The sequence below is a fragment of the Pteronotus mesoamericanus genome, unplaced genomic scaffold (assembly GCF_021234165.1).
Source record: "Pteronotus mesoamericanus isolate MK-2021 breed Mesoamerican mustached bat unplaced genomic scaffold, CSHL_Meso_final contig_56, whole genome shotgun sequence".
Taxonomy (NCBI): domain Eukaryota; kingdom Metazoa; phylum Chordata; class Mammalia; order Chiroptera; family Mormoopidae; genus Pteronotus; species Pteronotus mesoamericanus.
Genome location: NW_026555201.1, coordinates 6174690 through 6194984, shown reverse-complemented (window position 1 = coordinate 6194984; position 20295 = coordinate 6174690). Strand labels below are relative to the sequence as shown.

Genomic DNA, 20295 nt, shown 5'->3' with positions numbered 1-20295 from the left:
ATCTAATACACAGAAACAAACACAGGGAGGCTGCTGAATTGAGGAGACAAAGAAATATGGCCCAAATGAAAGAACAGAACAAAAAACCCAGAAAAAGAACTAAATGAAACAGAGATAACCAACCTATTAGATGCAGAGTTCAAAACACTGGTGATCAGGATGCTCAAAGAATTCATCGAGAAGGGCAAAAACATAAGGGAAGATGTGAAGGTTATATTAAGTGAAATAAAGAAAAATTTATAGGGAACCAATCTTGAAGGGGGAGGAAGCCAGGATTCAAATGAACAATTTGGAACATAAGGAAGAAATAAACATTTAACCAGAATAGCAAGAAGAAAAAAGAATGAGAAAAAAAGCGGATAGTATAAGAACCCTCCGGGACATCTTAAAACTCACCAACATCCAAATTATAGGGGTGCCAGAAGGAGAAGAGGAAGAGCAAGGAATCAAAAACTTATTTGAAAAAACAATGAAGGAAAACTTCCCTAATTTAGCAAAGAAAATATATATACAAGTCCAGGAAGCAGAGAGAGTCCCAAACAAGTTAGATCCAAAGAGGATCACACCAAGACACATCATAATTAAAATGCCAAAGGTGAAAGACAAAGAGAATCTTAAAAGCAGCAAGAGAAAAGCAGAAAGTTACCTACAAAGGAGTTCCCATAAGACTGTTAACTGATTTCTCAAAAGACTTTGCAGGCAAGAAGGGGCTGGCAAGAAGTATTCGAAGTGATGAAAAGCAAGGGACTTCAATCTAGATTACTCTACCCAGCAAAGCTATCATTTAGAATGGAAGGGCAGGTAAAAATGCTTCTCAGACAAGGTAAAGCTAAAAGAGATCATCATCACCAAGCCATTATTATATGAAATGTTAAAGGGACTTATTTAAGAAAAAGAAGAAGATCAAAATGATGAACATTAAAATGGCAACAAATTCACAACTATAAGCAACTGAATCTAAAAAACAAACTAAGCAAACCAGAACAGGAACAGAATCATTGATATGGAGATCATTTGGAGGATTATCAGCTGGGAGCAGGGAGAATGGGGGAAAAAGGACAGGGATTAAGAAGCATAATTGGTAGTTACAAAATAGACAGGGGGATGTTAAGAACAGTATAGGAAATGGAGAAGCCAAAGAACTTATATGCATGACCCATGGACATGAACTAAGGTGCGGGGGGGATTGAGGGAGGGAAGGGGAGTACCAGGTGGAAGGGGGCAAAGGGGAAAAATTTGGTCAACTCTTAATAGCATAGTCAATAAAATATATTTAAAAAATTAAATGGTAAAAAAAATGCCTTGGCTTTTTCTTACTAGAGATGTAACAACTTTTCTAATTATTAGATAGCTCAGTATAAAAGCTTATTTTGCCAAATAAGCTCACACAACATAAAGGATGCTAGATGCCTTTGGATAATAATCAGTCTGTTTCTTTTTCACCAGGAATGGTCAATTGTAATGGTTTTTAGGATCACCACTATATAGGCAAATTGAATTTCTACTAAATAAGCAGCCATTTTAGAATGTACATATTAATATCTGATTGCCTTAAAAATCAACAAATGAATAATTTTCACTAAGAGAGTACGCAATTTCAGTTCAATAGGAGAATAAATCAAGTTTGTATCATTTGTTTTAAAATTCATATTTAGGTTGTATTTGAAAATTGTTCATACTTTAAATTTAAGGCTGAGCTTTTCAAAGCTCAATTTTTTTTTAAATCGAAAATTACTTGGCATATTTAACTTTTACTTACTTATGTCAGAGTTAACTGGATCTGGAGATTAAAATGTCTGAGTTTGAAACCTACCACCTCTGAGCTGTATAACCTTAGGCAAGCTATCTAGACTAGTTGAGCCTCAGTTCCTTAAATCTATAAAATGGAGAAAATAGTACTTATCTCACAAGGTTGTGATGATTAGACAAGATTATGCTTAGAAACCTGTCTGTTACATACTAAGGGCTCCATACATTTCCATGACAACGATGGCCACTCTTATAATCCTGACATGCTGTTTCTGTCCTTTATATCACAATATCGGAGATGCTCTACATCTCTACACAGATGCCTAATAGACTTCTCCATTTTACTCAGACAAAGCTACTGCTCCCTCCCTTCAACCTGCTCCTCCCCCGGGTCCCTATCTCAGTAAAAGTTACCACCATTAACCTAGTTACACAGGACCTGACCCAAGGAGTCATTTTTACCCTCCTTTTCACTTGTTAGAGCAAAATCCTATTACCTCCATCTTCAGTCTATTTTGAATCCAGCCTCTTCTCACAGGTGCGTCACTAGCATGCGGTCTAAGCCAGCATCACCTCTAGCCTGGACAACTACAAAGACTCTAGATAGAGTTCAGTTTTCACTCTTGTCACTACCTCAGTCTATTTTCCACTCGGGTGACAGAGGGAGTCTAAAATGTAAACCAGGTGATGTCACTTGCTGCTGCGAACCCTTCAGTGGCTTCCCATCACAAAATCTAAATCATGTTCCCTGTTGAAAAGACCCTGCGTGATAGTGCTTCCAGTTACCTTCTCTTCTAGTACTTTTCTCCTCCATCGCTGCCTCAGTGCCAGCCATACCAGTGTCTTTGCTATTCCTTGAGCATCCTGAGCTTGCCCAAAACAACTCTGCCTCTATTCCTTTAGCTTTGGCAGTCCTGTACGAGATTACTTCCCCAGATAGCCATATGGCTCTCTTGCTCAATTCTATGCTCAAATATCAGGATTTTCCTAACCACAACATCAAAAGCAGCACCCTCAGAGCTCTGTTTTATTTTGATTCATAACACTGTACTACTACGTGTGTGTGTGTGTGTGTACACATTTGTTTGATTTGTTTATGAACTAGCTTGTATAAATGCCATGAAAATGGGGACTTTGTTGTATTCATTGCCGGATCCCCATTGTCAAGAATAGTACTTGGTACTTAATACATGGAGATTTCTATTCATGTTAAATTGAGTTGGGGTTAGTCAAGTACTACAACCACTTCTTAAGGAAGTCCTAGAAAATAAAGCAAGCAAAAACAGTTACATAGAACCAGGTCTATATTCCATATACTTTGCAGAATTTGTACAGATCTAAATTTGAAAATAAAAAATTACTTATTTTTATTTAGGAAATCCAGTAGCAGTATAGCAGAAAAAATTCTTTTATTTCATCAGAGTAGCTAGAAGAAAATAAATATTTTTTAAGTTTCTGTATTTAAACAACTAAGTGACTAGTTACTTGATTGAAATGGCTGTAACAAAAGAAAAGAGAAAAAGGTTTTCCCTGGTTTTATTTATTGGTAAATGGCTCCATATAAAGAAATCATGATTTTGTGGGATAAAATTAGTCTTAAGACTCAAATAATTTGGATTCCTTTTATTTCTTCTTCTTATCTGATTGCTATGACTAGTACTTCCAGTACTATGTTGAATAAGAGAGGTGAAAGTGGACATCCCTGTCTTGTTCTGATCTTAAGGGGAACGCTTGTAGTTTTTGCCTGTTGAGTATGATGCTGCAGTGGGTTTGTCACATATGGCCTTTACTATGTTTAGGTATGTTCCATCTATCCCCGCCTTGCTTAGTGTTTTTATCATTAACGGGTGCTGGACTGTATCAAATGCTTTTTCTGCAACTATTGATATGATTTTTCATATCATGTGGTTTTTATCCTTCATTTTGTTTATGTGGTGATTCACATTGATTTGGAAATGTAGTACCAACCCTGCATTCCCAGAATAAATCCCACTTGATCATAGTGTATGATCTTTTTGATGTGTTGCTGTATTTGGTTTGCCAATATTTTTTTGAGGATATTAGCATCTATGTTCATCAGGGATATTGGCCTATAATTTTCTTTTTTTGTAGTGTATTTATCTAGTTTTGGAATTAAGAAAATGCTGCCCTCATAAAATGAGTTTGGGAGCCTTTTCTCCTCTTGAATTTTTGAAGAGTTTGAGAAGGAAAGGTGTTAGTTCCTCTTAGAATGTTTGGTAAAATTCACCTGTGAGGCCATCTGGTCCAGGGCTTTTATTTCTTGGGAGTTTTTTGATTACTGCTTCAACTTTAGTAGGTGTAATCTGTTCAGATTCTCTGATTCTTCCTGATTTACTTTTGGAAGATTGTATGTTTCTAGGAATTTATGCATTTCATCCAGGTTGTTAATATTTTACAGAGAAAGCAAGCACATACAACACACTAAAGATAGCTTATTCAATAAATGATGTTGAGAAAACTGGACAGATACATGCAGAAAAATGAAACTAGACTACCTTCTTACACCACAGATAAGAATACATTCAAAATAGATTAAAATACTTAAATGTTAGACCTGAAACCATAAAAATCATAGGCGGAAAAATCTCAGACACTGCTTGTAGCAATATTTTATCTGATATATCACCCCAGGAAATGGAAACACAAGAAAAAATAAAGAAATGGGACTACATCAAACTAAAAAGTTTTTGCATAGCAAAGGAAAACATCAGCAAAATAAAGAGACAACCCATAGACTGGGAGAACACATTCACTGACACATCTGATAAGGGGTTAATATCCAAAATTTATAAAATTCAACATCAAAAAACCAAACAAGCCAATTAAAAAATGGGCAAAGGACCTGAATAGACACTTTTCCAAAGAAGGCATGCAGACGGCCAATAGACATATGAAAAGATGCTCAATGTCACTAATCATCAGTGAAACGCAAATTAAACCACTATGAGATACCATCCCACACCTATCTGAATGGCTACCATCAATAAATCAACAAACAAGTGCTGGCGAGGATGTGGAGACAGGGGAACCCTTTTGCACTGTTAGTAGGAATGCAGATCAGTGCAGCCACTGTGGAAAGCAGTGTGGGGATTTGCCTTTTGACCCAGCACTCCCACTTCCGGGAATATATCCTAAGGGACCCAAAACACTAATTTGAAAGAACATAAGCACCCCTATGTTCATTGCAGCATTATTTACAATCAGCAGCCCAAGCGTCCATCAAGTTGTTACACAATGGAATACTATTTGGCTGTATAAAAAAAAAAAGAGAGGAAAACTACCCTTTTTGACAGTATGGGTGGAGCTGGTGAACATTATGCTTTGTGAAATAAACCAATCAGAGAACAACAAATGCCATGTGATTTCATTCATATGTGAAACTTAATGAACAAAATGAACTAACAAGCAAAACAGAGACAGACTCATAGATAGAGAGCAGGGTGGCAGCTAAAGCAGAGGGGAAGTTAGGGGGTGAGAGACTGAGCAAAAAGGAAAAAGGACTCATGGACGTGGACAACGATGCGGTGATTGTGGAGGGGAGATTGCTCTAAGGGGGTTAAATTGTAATGGAAAAAATATAACAAAATTTTTTTTTTTAAACTCACGAAAGTCACATCAAAGTGTTAATAAACTAAAAATAATCCCCACCCTTAACAATTCCTTTGTAAAATTCCTCTACTATGGCTCTAAAATAATAGGTAGATACATGAGATTTAAATTCACCATAAAATAAAGTTGCTTTAACCTACTGCATGTCTAAATTATGAAAGATACTATAAGCCATAGAAAATAATTCTCTCATATGAAACTATTTAATCCAATCACTAAAAGCCAATATATGAGTAAAGTTCCTGTGGATAACTCTCTGAACCCCTTTTACTTTGTGCTTTTCTTATGACATATCACTTTTTTATTTACAAATATTGACATTTTTGGACACAGGGTTTTTGTCTGTTTCATCCTTCTTTGCAGTCTCCTCTACAGTGTTGGCACAACGACTGGGATCTCAGTACACATTTTCCGATGAAGGAATAAATAATGCAGAAGGTTAAAGTTGAGAAATAATGGCAGCAATCACTGCAAAAATATAACAGTGGGTATATACTTGCAGAGTTCTAAATGAGCGCAATTACTGCTTTTCTATTTCAGATCCCATGAGTGAAAGTATAGAGCGCCAATTTTCAACATTTTCCATCTCATGGCACACATAAACTAATTACTAAAATTATGTGGCACTGCCAAAAAATTTAGGTTTTGCTGATCTGAAAAAAAATAGGTATAATTTTTTAAAAGATTTTATTTATTTATTTTTTAGAGAGAGGGGAAGGGAGGGAGAAAAAAAGGAAACATCAATGGGAGAGAGAAACATCAATTGGTCGCTTCTCATATGAGCCCCAACCAGGACTGAATCTGCAACTCAGGCATGTGCCCTGGAGGAATCGAACGGGCGATCCTTCTTCCTGTTGTGGGACAACACCCAACCAACTGAGCCACAACCATAAGGGCAGGTATAATTTTGATTCATTCGCATTCGATGGTTATTGTTGTGTTGGCTGCTGTCGTTTTTTTTTATTTGACAATCTAACAGAAAAGAGGTCAGTGACCCTGACTAACTAGTAGGTATTGTATGTTCTAAAAATCCTTGCAACACATTGGTGTGCTGCGGCATACCAGTTGAAAATCGCTGGTACTGAGAGATAAATCTATAAAAGTGGTTTATGTGCACTATTTTGTCTCACAGTATTTATCACAACTATACTAAAGCGATCATTTGTGTCATCATTTGCTCAACATCTCCCTTTTCCATTTAAATTCCAGAGGGTAAGAACTGTACAGGGCTTCTCATAGCCTCAGTATCTCACAGTAGTAGGGGCCCAATAAATGTATTTTTGAATCAATGAATGCAGCTGGGGCTGTGCACTGTGTAATTTGAAAATGGCTGGCTCCCCTTCCTAGCTGATTTACCAGGCACTCACAGCTTGACAGAATCTAATAATTTTTTTTTCATGGTTTTAGAAGGTACCTTTTTTCATATGTATCCTATAGTTGAGAGTGTCTTAGTCTCACGTATGGTTTAATTAGTAGTGTTTTTCTTTCTGAATATTACATAAAATAACATTGTTTTAATAAATGATGGTGTTTTAGAATCAGTAAAATAGAGTTATTACTAATTTCATCCTAATACGGAAAACATAAAAACTTCAAGTACTTACATCAATTAAATCTGAAAGATCATGAATATAATACTTGAAAACTGAGGCATTGGTTGCTTCAAGGGTTAGGAGATACTCATTCCGTGCCTTAATTGATTTTAGCTTATTTTCTGAATACTTTGCTTGTCTCTGGCAATGAAGATCCAGGCATTGGGAAAGAAAACAAAGTCATTTTTAAACAAGACAGAGAAACATACATGAATTTTTATTAATGTAAACAATTTGTTCTACATCTACAAATGACCTTTGAAGTCCTTTGAGGAAAGTACATTTCAAATCTGATTTGAATAACAAACTAAAATTACCCGGCTACGGGGAATAACAACAATGTATTTGGGCTTTAGTCCCATTTGCAGTGAAGCCGCTCTGTTAATATTCAAGTTCTCTACATTGTGTATTGAATACTTGGCATTCACCACTAAATGGTGTCCAGCTGTTATTACATGATTTTTATATTTCTTAAACATTGTGCATTCCCATGGGAGGAAATCCATGTCATTTCACAATAATTTACAATGTGTGTCTATCAGTTATTGCATCAGTGTTCTTCAGTCTGCCACCTTAATTGAGGATAGTAAGTCCTCTCAAGTGAGGACACGAAGACTTGGCAATCTACTTTTACTTACCTTTTCTTTCATTTTTTCAATTTTCTTCACAGAGCTTCGCCGCTGATGTCTCTCTTCTAGTCTAATATGAAAGACTGGATCGCCGGATCTTCCAATTTGCTTTTCTTCCTGTTTCTCAGCCTCTTTTAGCTTGCTCTCGGCACTGATGCTCTCTGCATGATACATATGGTATGTTTTCATCACCTGCAAAAATGTAACCCAAATTGTTAAAAGACGTCTGTTTGTAACTTAGAGAGTAAATGGAAACCATTATCTGACACGTACGTTAAAAATATCACCTTCCAACTTTCAGATTGTTAGTAAAATAGATGAATTATGGAATATTGCTTCTACCTAAAGCAAATAGAAACATGCAAATTAAATTCACCTGCCAGCAAGAAGTACTTAGGGGATAGGCCTTGATGAAAAAATGATTTAGAGTCTTAGGCATGTTTTCAGTGTACTTGAAAAGTCCCTTAAGCTTCAAAGTGTTTCTCTAAAATCTCCTCTGCATTATTAATTTGCAGAATAAACCATTTTTCATGGATAAATTTTAGCCTAACCTTGGATTTACTTAAAAAAAAACAAACTCTAAATGAGTACAGCCCTTACTAAATTTTATTGCTGAAAATCTGCTTGTCAAAATATAAAACATAAATAGTAGGGCTCAAGCATAGTTTTAATTTATAAATATTGTTTTTCTGACCACAAAATAATAATTTATGTTCAATGTAGAAAACATACAATAGAAAAAAAGAAGGAAAGGAAAAGCAAGCAGAGGTAACCACTAGTAAAATTTGGGTATATAGCCTTACAGTCTTTTTGTTATGAAAATATACACACATATACACACACTTCATTTTAAAGTGACATATACCATTTCTCCTTTTAAAAAACTGGGATCATATTGTATTACCATTTTTAATGTCCTATGACCTTTTTTTTACTTAATATATCAGAACATTTTCCTATATCAGTAAATATTCTTCTAAAACATAATTTTAAGGGCTGTATAGTATTTCTTTATATGAGTGTACCATAACTAACCTAATTCCCTATTGTTGAACATTTTAGGATATTTCAACTTTTTGCTTTATTCAACTCCTTGATGTATAGCCTATCTTACCTTTTCTCTTAGAAATGATACACAGAGTTTGCACTTTAATAAATTTAGAAATATATAGAACACGAAATTTGCATGGTATCCTTTCCATGTATACTGTAAACATATAATGGATTCTTAATTATTAAAAAATTTGGTTGTATTTTATTACAGAAATATTTGTTCACAAAATTGTGTTATATTTCCTAGGATACATTTCCAAAGGAGAATTGCAAGGTTAGAGAACAGACCCATTTCTGAGGCTTTTGAAACATGTGCCAATTTAACACTCTGCTAACTTGAAAAAATAAACCATCTATAATCTCTCAAAACACTTTAGATAACATATATGCTTAATATTTTCTCAAATAATAAATTATTAATTTTTATACATTTAATAAAATCTATTATATCTTGGATATAATCTCTTCTTAGGTAAAGAAGAGTAACAGGTTTTCAGATAGTTTACCTGAAAATCAGTCTTTCCACATAATTTCAATCTGCTTTTATTTGCAGAGTCAGACATCTGGACCAATTCTGAAACTTGTTTATTTTGAGCACAGTTATACTCCTTAAAAGAAGCAACATGCATAAGGTGTGAGGACTCCAATGCAACCGTAGCAAGGAACACACCAGGGTCAGCACTCAAGTAATGGTGGTAGCACTTTCTCTCAAATTATGTCAAATTCTCATCCAAAGAAGATAGATTTTATTTCGTTTATACATAACCAGAGACAATTTTGTAATTAAGGTACAGTTGTTAAGAAGTTGAGATTAATGTAATGTTTTGAAGTAAGGAACTTGATTTTTCTCATTTCAAAATGAGTTATAAAATAGTTTGGGCACTGGAAGCACCACTGGAATAAATACATTTACTTAGGTTGAACCATATGAAATTGCTTTTGTGAAGGTTATATTAAAATGGGGATTTAAAACATCAGCATTTTTAATGGTTTAACTTACTATACATTCTCAGGATGACTATTTTGAAGCGTAAAACATGGGGTTAATGAAGAACCTTGACTTATTTTAGTAAAATCTAATGATGTCTTTCCTTAAAAATATAAGCCAGCAAATTAAGTGGAAGGCATTGCTGAACAAGAACAAAGTGCTAACCTATAAACTATGGCAGCTTTTTCTGAGTGGCATGTAACTGCAAAGTTGTATGTTTTTATTAATTATCAGACCTGTAGGAGGGAGTTTGATTAACTACTTCAGTTAAGAAAAAAAGCATTAGGAAGCATCTGGGCAGCTGGGGAATGAAAAGGGAGTCACCCTGCAGCTGGGCAAACAGCGAGGTCAATGGATCTACTACACACCTTGCATTTCTAGGCTTGGCTCTGTTTATATTCCCTGCCCAAAGCAAACCCACATACCATTTGGGTGCTGGTTCCAGTTACATCTTCAAATAAGAGGGTGAAAAAAAACAAACCCCCCACCCCCGCTTTCTATCACACGCGTGCACACACACGTTGCTCAGCTTTCTGTATTCTTGCTCACAGAAAAGAAGAAATGAGGACACGTGACTGCCATCACAGCTGGATGAAAGGGCATCCCAGACAGCCGTGGGTACCTAAGAAATCTTTTTAAAAAATACATCGCAGAGAAAAGAACTGATCTCCTGACTCCTTAGATGCTGAGGACTGGTGTAAGGAGGTAATTTGCACAAACTCAGCCTTAAGAAGTAAGGGATCCCAAGCTGCCTGCCAACATGGCATTTCTTATTAACTAGCTGGGTTAAAAGGAAAACATTTGAGTCTGACCTAACACTAGCAAGAAAAGGGTGTAAATATCTCATCATGTGGTTTAGCACAATCGCTGAGGGTTCTTTACCCACTTCCATGGCAAGGTACAGGAAAGAAACGTCTTTGTTCATTTTTCCAATTTGACTTAGGTTAACAGTTAAAATGAATGAATTTTTAAAAGTTGTGGAGAAAAACACTAAAAGCTTCTTTGAGAAATCTAATTGCAGATAATGAATGCAAGTACAAACTGCATTATTTAAAAAGCTGTTGACAGAAGTTTAATGTATTCTGTATAGAAAATAAAATAACTGACAGTTCTCTTTTTCAGAGAAGGAAAAGAAAGCTTTTTTCCCCTCCAAAGGTGCATTTTCAATACACATGGCAAAGAAAACAACAGCTTCTCCATCAGCTTAATGCAAACACAAGTCTTTGGTACCAAATACTGATAGGCTTATATTCATTTAAATGTCGTCCAGTAGCATATTTCCCTGTTTGAAATCTAGATTAAAACTCCATACATAATTCTCTATTGAACACATTGAATTTATCTTTCTGCTCCATCTTTCCTTAATTGCAGGAAGAATATAGTCAAGTAAGTGACCACATCATGGACTTTGTGAGACTACAAAATCTTCCCTGACCCATATACTGTATCTGACACCACTCTTGCATGTTAAATGAAAATAATTAAAATATCTATAGTAAATTTCAATATTCAGCATCAAGAAATCATTATGTATTTAAAAACTATCCATGTTAGAGAAGATCCGTGGATTAAGGCTATAGGTTCTATTTTCTGACTTCGGGCTCAGAAGTTAGAAGACAGGGTTCCAGGAAGAGATCTACCAGTTACTAGCTGTGGGGAAGTTATTTAACACTTCTGCTTATCTTACAAGGTTGTTGTGGATGCCAATTGTGCTTGCCTGCGTATGTGCAATTTCAATTTTACTGAGAGTACTTAGTATATATATGGCACATATGAGGTTTGTCTGGACAAAGTCTACCCATTGTTAATAGAATGACAATGGTTTGTGCAATATCAATGTAACCTCGCTGCCAAAAAGAGTGGACTAGAATGTGCATGCATGAACAATGACTACTTCACTATATTAGTCAGTGCGGGTGGTAGACACCATTGAGTGAGCATGTGTACTGTGTGGCTATTGCATTCAAAATGACTGAGTAGAGCAATGAATCTGCATCAAATTTTGCTTATTAAGCTTGAACATTCCTCTGCAGAAACTATTTGGATGACTCAGAAGGCCACAGCTATGGGCTGCTGGTGATTGGCAGCTTCATCATGACAACATGCCCGCTTATGCATCAAGTATAGTGCAGGTTTCTTGGTGAAACATCAAATCACCCAGATGACTCAGCTCCCCTACAGCCCAGATTTGGTGCCTGTGACTTCTGGCTTTTCGCAAAGCTAAAATCACCTTGGAAAGGGAAGAGATTTCATACCATGGATGAGATTCAGGAAAATACGATGGGGCAGCTGATGGCAATTGGTAGAACTGTGTGAGGTCCTGAGGTGCCCACTTTGAAGGGGACTGAGGCATCATTGTCCTATGTACAGTGTTTCTTGTATCTTGTGTCTTCTTCAAGAAATGTCTCTATTTTTCCTATTACATGACTGGATACCTTCTGGACAGATTTCATGTACATATTATTTATACCATTTATATATGTGCATATATGTAATATGTATGTTTAGCTAAAACTTACATAATGCTTACTATGTGTACAGACATTGTTCTAAGCATTTTATAAATAATATTTTATTTAATCTTTCTAAAAATTCTTTATCAGGTAGTTACCTTTATCATTCCATTTCACAGATGACAGAAGTGAGGCATAGAGAGGTTACTTAAGTAACTTTGCCAAGGTCACATAGCTGGTAACTGGAAGACCAATGGTTAGAACCCTCGTAACTGTTATGTCATAACTTTTGGAAAGTCTAAAGCATTATACAAATAGAAGGCCTCAACCTGGGGGATATATTTACTCCAGGTTATATTTAGGAATAGAGGGGAAAAAAAAGGAATAAAAGGTAAGTATTTATTCATTTAACATTTGCTTGGGGCTTACCACCTGTAAGGCATTGATGGGTGTAAAAATAAAGACTTGGTTTCCATCTTCTGTAAGTTTAAATTTTTGGATATTAAAAAATAGGCCTTGGGGAGTCTTATGGACACAGGTGAAGGCGTTCGGGCTGGAAGGCTAGTTTCAGCAAAGGTACAGTGGGGACCACACGGGTGAGGCAGGCATGAGGTGACCAAGATGGCAGAGAAGGGGGTCCAGGGAAGTGCCTGAAAAGTGGATGGCTGGGTAGCTGAGCTGAAGGATAAAACTGGAGTAGCTGGCATTGGAGAAGATCAGAAGAGGCTTGAAGCCCTAAGGAGTGTTAAATTTATTTTACAGAGGTTTGTGAATCCACAGATATGTAAACAGAATGGTCAAAGCACTATCTTAGCAATGATCTGGTGAAGATATGCAGGATGGGTGTGAAGTGGCCTCAGGGTGGAAGAAGAGGGAATGAAAAGAAAGAGAATCCAGAATGACAGCCACAGGGCCTTTTCTCTGTTCTGCCTCTGACCGTGAACTTGATGCTACTCCCTCTGCCTCTCAGTTCAGACACCGTCACAGTCTCCTCCCAAAACCAGCCCAAGCAGCACTCTTTGTGTGCCACTCTGAGTCAGTCACTTGACGCTGCCTCCCCAGAATCGCACTTTCCTGCCTCTGCGGCCTTCTCGCAAGCCGATCCCACTCCTGGGATGCCTTCCCCAGTACCTCCTCCTGTGAACATTTTGACTCACCCTCCAGGACAAGCTCAAATCTCACCTACTGCTAAGTGTTGTTCCCTGGTTCCTCAGCCAGAGTGATCTTGTTCTTCTAACTGCCAAGACCTAGTTACTGATAGCACTTGAGACTTTCTGCCCTGTGTTACAGATATTTGTGTACCATTCTGTATTATAGATTGTCCTGCAAATTCAGCTAGGGCATTAATACAATCTTAGGTGCCTTCAGATCCTTAATATTGCCTCATATACAGTAGGAATATAATAGGCATTTTGTGGGAAGCAAATGAAGAACAGAAATCCATTTTATAGTCAGTGTGTCCTTTCATTTAACAAATATTTACTAATATTATTAGTATGTACCTGGCATTGTTCTTCTCCACCCTGAAATCCAACATAGCACCACCAACGAATACCTGAGATTGGACTGATGGGATGACACATAGTTCTAAATCATTTGTGATTATAATTAGCAGTGGAATTTATAGTTTCTGCCCCCCCACCCTGCAAAGTGTGGTGGTTGGTGGTGAAAAGCAGTATGTTAGTGACAATATTTCCTAATTCCATACATAGCCTGTTGTTTTACTAAGCCCATCAGTCACTAAAAGATCTTCTGAGAAACTACACTTTACATTTCCTTAAGTGTCACCAACCTGGGATAAAGACCTCTTGTCTACAATTAATAGGCAGAGGGCTCTAATAGTAACTGAGCCTCCCTACGTGCCATCGGAGTAGGCCCAATGGCCTTGGAAGCCCATTCCTGCTGTTTCCCAGGAAGTTCTCAGGTTCATGGTGAAAGTGGGGTCCCCGGCCACCCTTTGCTGCATCCCAGGAGCTGCGCTGCGGGGAGCCCGGGTCCTCCACGGGCCCACACGGCTTCAGTCCCTCCCTCAAGGTTATGGTGTCTACTCGGCCAAGCTGTGTCTCTGGGAACTTAATTTAGACAAGGGTGGAAAGCAGGAACTATCCCTAAGAGACACTCGTTACACTGCCTGCTGGCATCTTTACACCTGCAATCTGCCATCTTCTTGCTCTATGCTGAGCCAACTTTGGTGATGAATACAGCCTCTGAAGCCAGGCAGACCTGGATTTGAGTTCTGATGCTACTGCTGACCAGCAGAAAAGTTTCTTAATTTTCTTTCCTTTTTTTGAAGATTAAAAAAAATTATTTATTTTTAGAGAGGAGAAGGGAGGGAGAAGAGAGGGAGAGAAACATCAATGTGTGGTTGCCTCTCGTGTGTCCCCTACTGGGGAATCTGGCCCACAACCCAGGCATGTGCCCTGACTGGGAATCAAACTGGCAACTCTTTGGTTTGCAGGCCAGCACTCAATCCACTGAGCCACACCAGCCAGGGGAGTTTCTTAATTTTCTTGAGTCCCAGCTCCTCTGAGGTAAAGTTGCGATCAAATGATAGGAGGTATGGAAGCACATCACAAGGTGGGTAACTCTCATTCTTGACAGTTTCTAAGGTACAATGTAGAAAAAAGCATTCAGTATCTGGGGCCAGGCTAAGTGACTTCATATCCAGGCTCTTAGCAGAGAGGCACAGACTGCTTTCTCCCAAAGGCAAGCAACTGGGAGAAAGAACTATGGAACAACAAAAGCAGAGGAGATGGCGGCCCTTCCTGCTATTTCCTATTGCAACGTAGGCTACGGAGAAACCAGTCTGCCAGGGAGGAATGCCTAGGAGTTGACTACATAGATATCTACATGTTCATGAAACACACTACCTGAATTCATACTTTGAAAAGGTCTATCTAACTATCTGCAATGTATATCTCATAGTACCCTTGTGATATATGCTAACAGATACTGTGAAATTAAGTGGACATTAGCCCAGGTTTCAGGGAGCAGTGTACACTGTTCTCAACTTATTCACTCACCCAACAGCTACTCAGTGCCCATAAGCCAGGCATTGCACTAGAGATGAAATCCTTATCCAGTGGGAATACACAAAAGCAAGCCTACTCTTACTGTAGGACCAACAGGACATGGGAAAGCGCAGTCACTTACTTCAGGGTAGGCTGAATGGGAGGCAGGTGGAGAAGAATTCCTAGGCTTCTTTTTAATCAGCTTATATTTAAGTCTGGGATCTCACTTGGGGAGAAAAGTGGAAGGGACTATGTTTTCTTGGTATAAAGAATGTAAAGACAGGAGAAACCAGCCCTCAACCTTAATATCACTCTGCCAAAATCTACAATGGATGTCTCAGTACCTCTTCCCCCATCCTCTACCTCCCACTTAAGGTCTGTGAGTGATTTGTCTTTTTTTTATTGTCATTTGTGGCATCGGGGATGGAAAAGCTGATCCCTGAGGTTGGTCCCAATGATGACCTTTCATAATCCACCTCCTCTTCTTAGGCTCATATCGCTCTCCATAAGTCAATGAAAGCAGAATTCACAAAACTTAATTATATTTGTAAAGTAACTTTTACAGGAAAATTCACTTTGAGCAGTAGTATACTGGTGGTTAACAGCTTAGACTCACAAAATGGACTGCTTAGGTTTAAGTCCTGTCTGTGCAGTTACTCATTGTGTGATCTTGGGCTAGTAACTTGACTTTTCTGTGCCTCCATTTCCTCACTGTAAAATCAGCATAACAATACTACTCACTGCATAGGGTAGCTGGAAAGATTAAATGTGTCAACATATGTAAAGAAAACAGAAAAAAAGAGATTGGCATATAACAAGTGCATAGTAAATGTTAACTACTATATTTGAAAAATGTTCCATGAAATAATTCATTTTAATAATGGGTAACTGCCCTGGCTGGCGTGGCTCAATGGGTTGAGTGTTGGCCTACAAACCGAGAGATCTCCGGTTCAATTACCGGACAGGGCACATGCCTGGGTTGCAGGTCAGGTCCCGGTTGGGGGCGTGCAAAAGGCAGCCAATCGATGCATCTCACACACATCGATGTTTCCCTCCCTCCCTCTCTCCCTACTCCTCTCTTTAAAAATAAATAAATAAAATATTTTAAAAAAAATAATGGGTAATGAATTTCATAGAACTAGAACAAATATTCCAAAAATTTACATGGAACCACAAAAGACCCTGAGTAGCAATCTTGAGAAAGAAGAACAAAGTTAAAGGAATTGCACACACTACCTGATATCAAGCTATACTATTCACATAATAAGGCCAGAATAATCAAATAGCATGATACTGGCAAAAACAAACAAACAAACAAAAACAAACCGGCACATATATCAATGGACAAGAATAGAGAGCCCAGAAATAAATTTATGCCTTTATGGTCAATTAATACTTGACAAAGGAGGCAAGAACATACGATGTGGTAAAAGTGGTCTATTCAATAAATGGTGTTGGGAGAATTGGACAGATATGTGCAAAAAAATGAAACCAGACCACCTTCTAACACCATATACAAGAATAAACACAAAATGAATTAAAGACTTAAATGTTAGGTTCAAAACCATAAAAATCCTAGATGAAAACATAGGCAGTAAAATCTTAAACACCTCTTGCAGCAATATTTTTTTCTGATATATTGCCTCATGCAAGGAAAACAAAAGAAAAAATAAACATATGGGACTACATCAAACTAAAAAGTTTGCACAACAAAGGAAACCATCAACAAAATGATAAGACAACCCACAGAATGGGCCAACAGATTTAAGGATACACCTGATAAGAGGTTAATATCAAAATTTATAAAGAACTTACAAAACTCCACACCAAAGCCCCCTGAAAACCCCAATCACCCCCCCCCCAAACTCAAACAATCCAATTAAAAGTGGGCAAAGGACCTGAAGAGATACTTCTCCAAAGGGGGCATATGGATGGCTGATAGACATCTGAAAGGACGGTCAATGTCCCTAATAATCAGAGAAATGCAAATTAAAACCACAATGAGCTATCACCTCACACCTGCCAAAATGGCCATCATCAATAAATCAACAACATGTGTTGGCAACGATGTGGAGGAAACAGAACTCTAGTGTAGTGTTGGGAATACAGGATTGGTGTAGCCACTATGGAAAACAGTATGGAGTTACCACAAAAAATTAAAACTGGAACTGCCATTTGACCCAGCGATTCCACGTTGAGAATATATCTGAAGGAACCCAAAACACGAATTTGAAAGAATATATGCACCTTTATGTTCATTGCAGCATTATTTACAATGGCCAAGATTTGGAAGGAGCCCAAGTGCTCATCAGCAGATGAGTGGAATAAAAAGCTGTGGAACATCAACAATGGAATACTACTCGGCCATTAACGACCATTAATAGAAGGAAATCTTACCCTTTGTGACAGCACTGATGGACCTGGAGAGCATTATGCTAAGTGAAATAAGCCAGTCAGAGAAGGAGAACTACCAAATGATTTCATTCATATGTGGACTCTAACAAACAAAATAAACTAACAAACAAAATAGAAAGACTGACAGATACAGAGAACAGATTGACAGTTGTCAGAAGGGAGCAGGGTTGTGAGGCCTGGTGAAAAAGGTGAAGGGATTAAGGAGAAAAAAACCCAACTCTTAGACACAGACAACAGTATGGTAATTACCAGAGGAAAAGGGGGTTGGGAGGAGGTATATAGAAGAGGGTAAAGGAGAGATGAATGATGATGAAAGGAGACTTGGCGTGGAGAACACACAATACAATATACAGATGATGTAGTATAGCCTTGTACACCTGAAACCCATATAATTTTATTAACCAATGTCACCTCAATGAATTCATTGGTTGATTCTTTTTTTGGAGAGTGGAGAGAGAAGAGGGTAGTGGGCAGAGAGAGAGAGAGAGAGAGAGAGAGAGAGATTGATTTGTTGTTCCACTTATTTAGGTATTCATTGGTTGATTCTTCTATGTGCTCTGACTAGAGATCAAACTTGCAATCATGGCATATTGGAATGACACTCTAACCAATTGAGCTACCCGGGCAGCATATGCTAATAAGTACAATAAAAATAAATTAAAAATTCTAAAAGTACAAAAAAATAATTATTTGTCCACAACTGGAAAGATGATCATTTCTAACAGAGGTAAAGTGAAAGAAATGAGCAATATTTCCACTGAAGTGTATGTTAAGAATTTTAGCAAAGCTCTTTGTATATGAACAAATAGATGAAGATGAACAAATAAATATCAAGAGGCCTTGTCTTTATACTTAGAGAGTAGTAGGTAGTTTATCAAAGGAACTTGAGGTATGTTATGACTCCACTGAAATGAAATCAGTGAAAATAAAGAACACATATGCATAGGAAGGAAACAGAGCTAATGAAAATCACAAAAACAGTTATACCTTGTTTGGCGTAGGGTTAAAGATTTTGTTTCAGGATTAACTGTACAGGGCAACATTTTAATGGAAACATCTTAGGTCTATGAAATCCAATAAACCTGGATTTTGGTCTCAGCTTTGCTGCAAAATAACTCTATAACCTCAGTCTTTTTGACCCTCCATGTGAGCCTCATCTATTAGAGAAAACATGACAACATGAGGTCTCCCTAAAGCAGCAGTCCCCAAACTTTTTGGCACCAGAGACTGGTTTTGTGGAAGACAATTTTTCCATGGACCAGGGTGGGGGGAATGGTTTTGGGATGATTTAAGCACATTACATTCAAGCTCATCTCCTGCTGGGCACCTGGTTCCTAATAGGCCCAGACCAATGCAATGGCCCGGAGGCTGGGGACGCCTGTCCTACAGGACCAAAATTAGGCAGAGAATCAAATTTATCTATGCACCTCAAACACCTTGAAAAGTGTGAAACAAAAGAAAAGTTACAAACTAGAGGTCTGATCATAGAAGGGAAAATGGACTGTGTAATTAAAAGGCTTCTTTTCAAGAGAATTTTAATACAACCCTCTGAAAAAAGAATACTTGATGAAACTCAGAGGAAGTAAGATAGAGAATGGCATTTAGCAGTCTGTCTGAAAGAAAGAATCCACAGTATCATTCCTGTTTTTGTTTTCTGTTGAGGATTTACTGTTTTCTTCTTTATCTTCAAGTGACAGTGTTCGTGGAAGGTGCATGCACGTCCCAGATATCCAAGGGTGTGAGTCCTCAATCTGCCATCGCTCGGATGGCATGACCTTGCAGCAAGGCTTCATTTAACTCAGCCAGCCCACAGCTTCCTCACCTGGAGAGGAGGTGGTTGGACCATGTGATCTCTCAGTCCTTTCCCACTTCTGAAATTCTATGAGTCCATGATTTTGGAAATTAATCTAGCCATAACTAAATATCGTAAGAATTTATTTTGGAAGGGGGAATATTGTATATACTATACTTCTCAGTGACAAAAAGTGTTGATTTTTTTCAGTGCTAGGGTAGACGGCAGATAAATCTTAACCTAAAGAAAAAAACCAATGTCACAAAGAATTACTGGTACTGTATTTTGCCATGTATAATGCGCACACATGTTTTTGTGCATATTTTACATGGGATTATTATACCCATGTTATGTAATCATTTTACCCATGTATAATGTGCATCCTTATTTTTCCCTCAAAAATGTGGGCAAAAAGGTGTGCTTTATACACAGCAAAAAATACAGTATATTCAATAATTCCTGCTTCTGTTAACTTGAGGCAGCAAGCAGTGCACCATTCCATGGTGAAGACATAAAGTTCCTCCTAGAATTCTCAATGGGTGCTGAAGCCATAACTCATCAGCTTTGCTGCACAGAAAATACCCAGAAATGAAAAATGCCTGCATGGTCTAACATACTGTTATACTGATCAATCTTAACTGGGATATCTATCATTCTAGTGACTTTAGCTCCCACACTGATTGCTGATCAATCAAGTGTTCATTAAGGAGGAAAACCCAGGAACTATTTGGTAGGTACAGGATTGACACACTTACGGATTTGCAACATGCTTTTATTTTTGACTTATATTTAAGTTAAAGCAGGGCACTAGTCATTGTTTTCAAAATGCTAAATTGAACAATAATTTTTACATGGCAATAGAAATTGCAATTAGTTTCACAATAAAATTATTTAATGAAAATTTATTAATTTGTCAACTGTAACTGAAAAATAAAAAAATGATTTAAATAAAGTTTTTCAAAGTTAAGAAAAGATATGTTACT

At 37.5% G+C, this 20295-nt stretch overlaps 1 protein-coding gene across 2 annotated transcripts in view; it reads right to left on the bottom strand.

Annotated features, from left to right (window-relative positions):
- SRGAP1 (SLIT-ROBO Rho GTPase activating protein 1) overlaps positions 1 to 20295 on the bottom strand; it is a 251609-nt gene that overhangs the window by 80164 nt on the left and 151150 nt on the right. For both annotated transcript variants that reach the window (XM_054580037.1, XM_054580038.1), the window contains exons 5-6: positions 7610 to 7792; positions 6984 to 7112 (exon numbers count right to left, since the gene is read on the bottom strand). In XM_054580037.1, coding sequence (XP_054436012.1) covers positions 6984 to 7112; positions 7610 to 7792 — 312 coding nt within the window. The remainder of the gene's footprint in view (positions 1 to 6983; positions 7113 to 7609; positions 7793 to 20295) is intronic.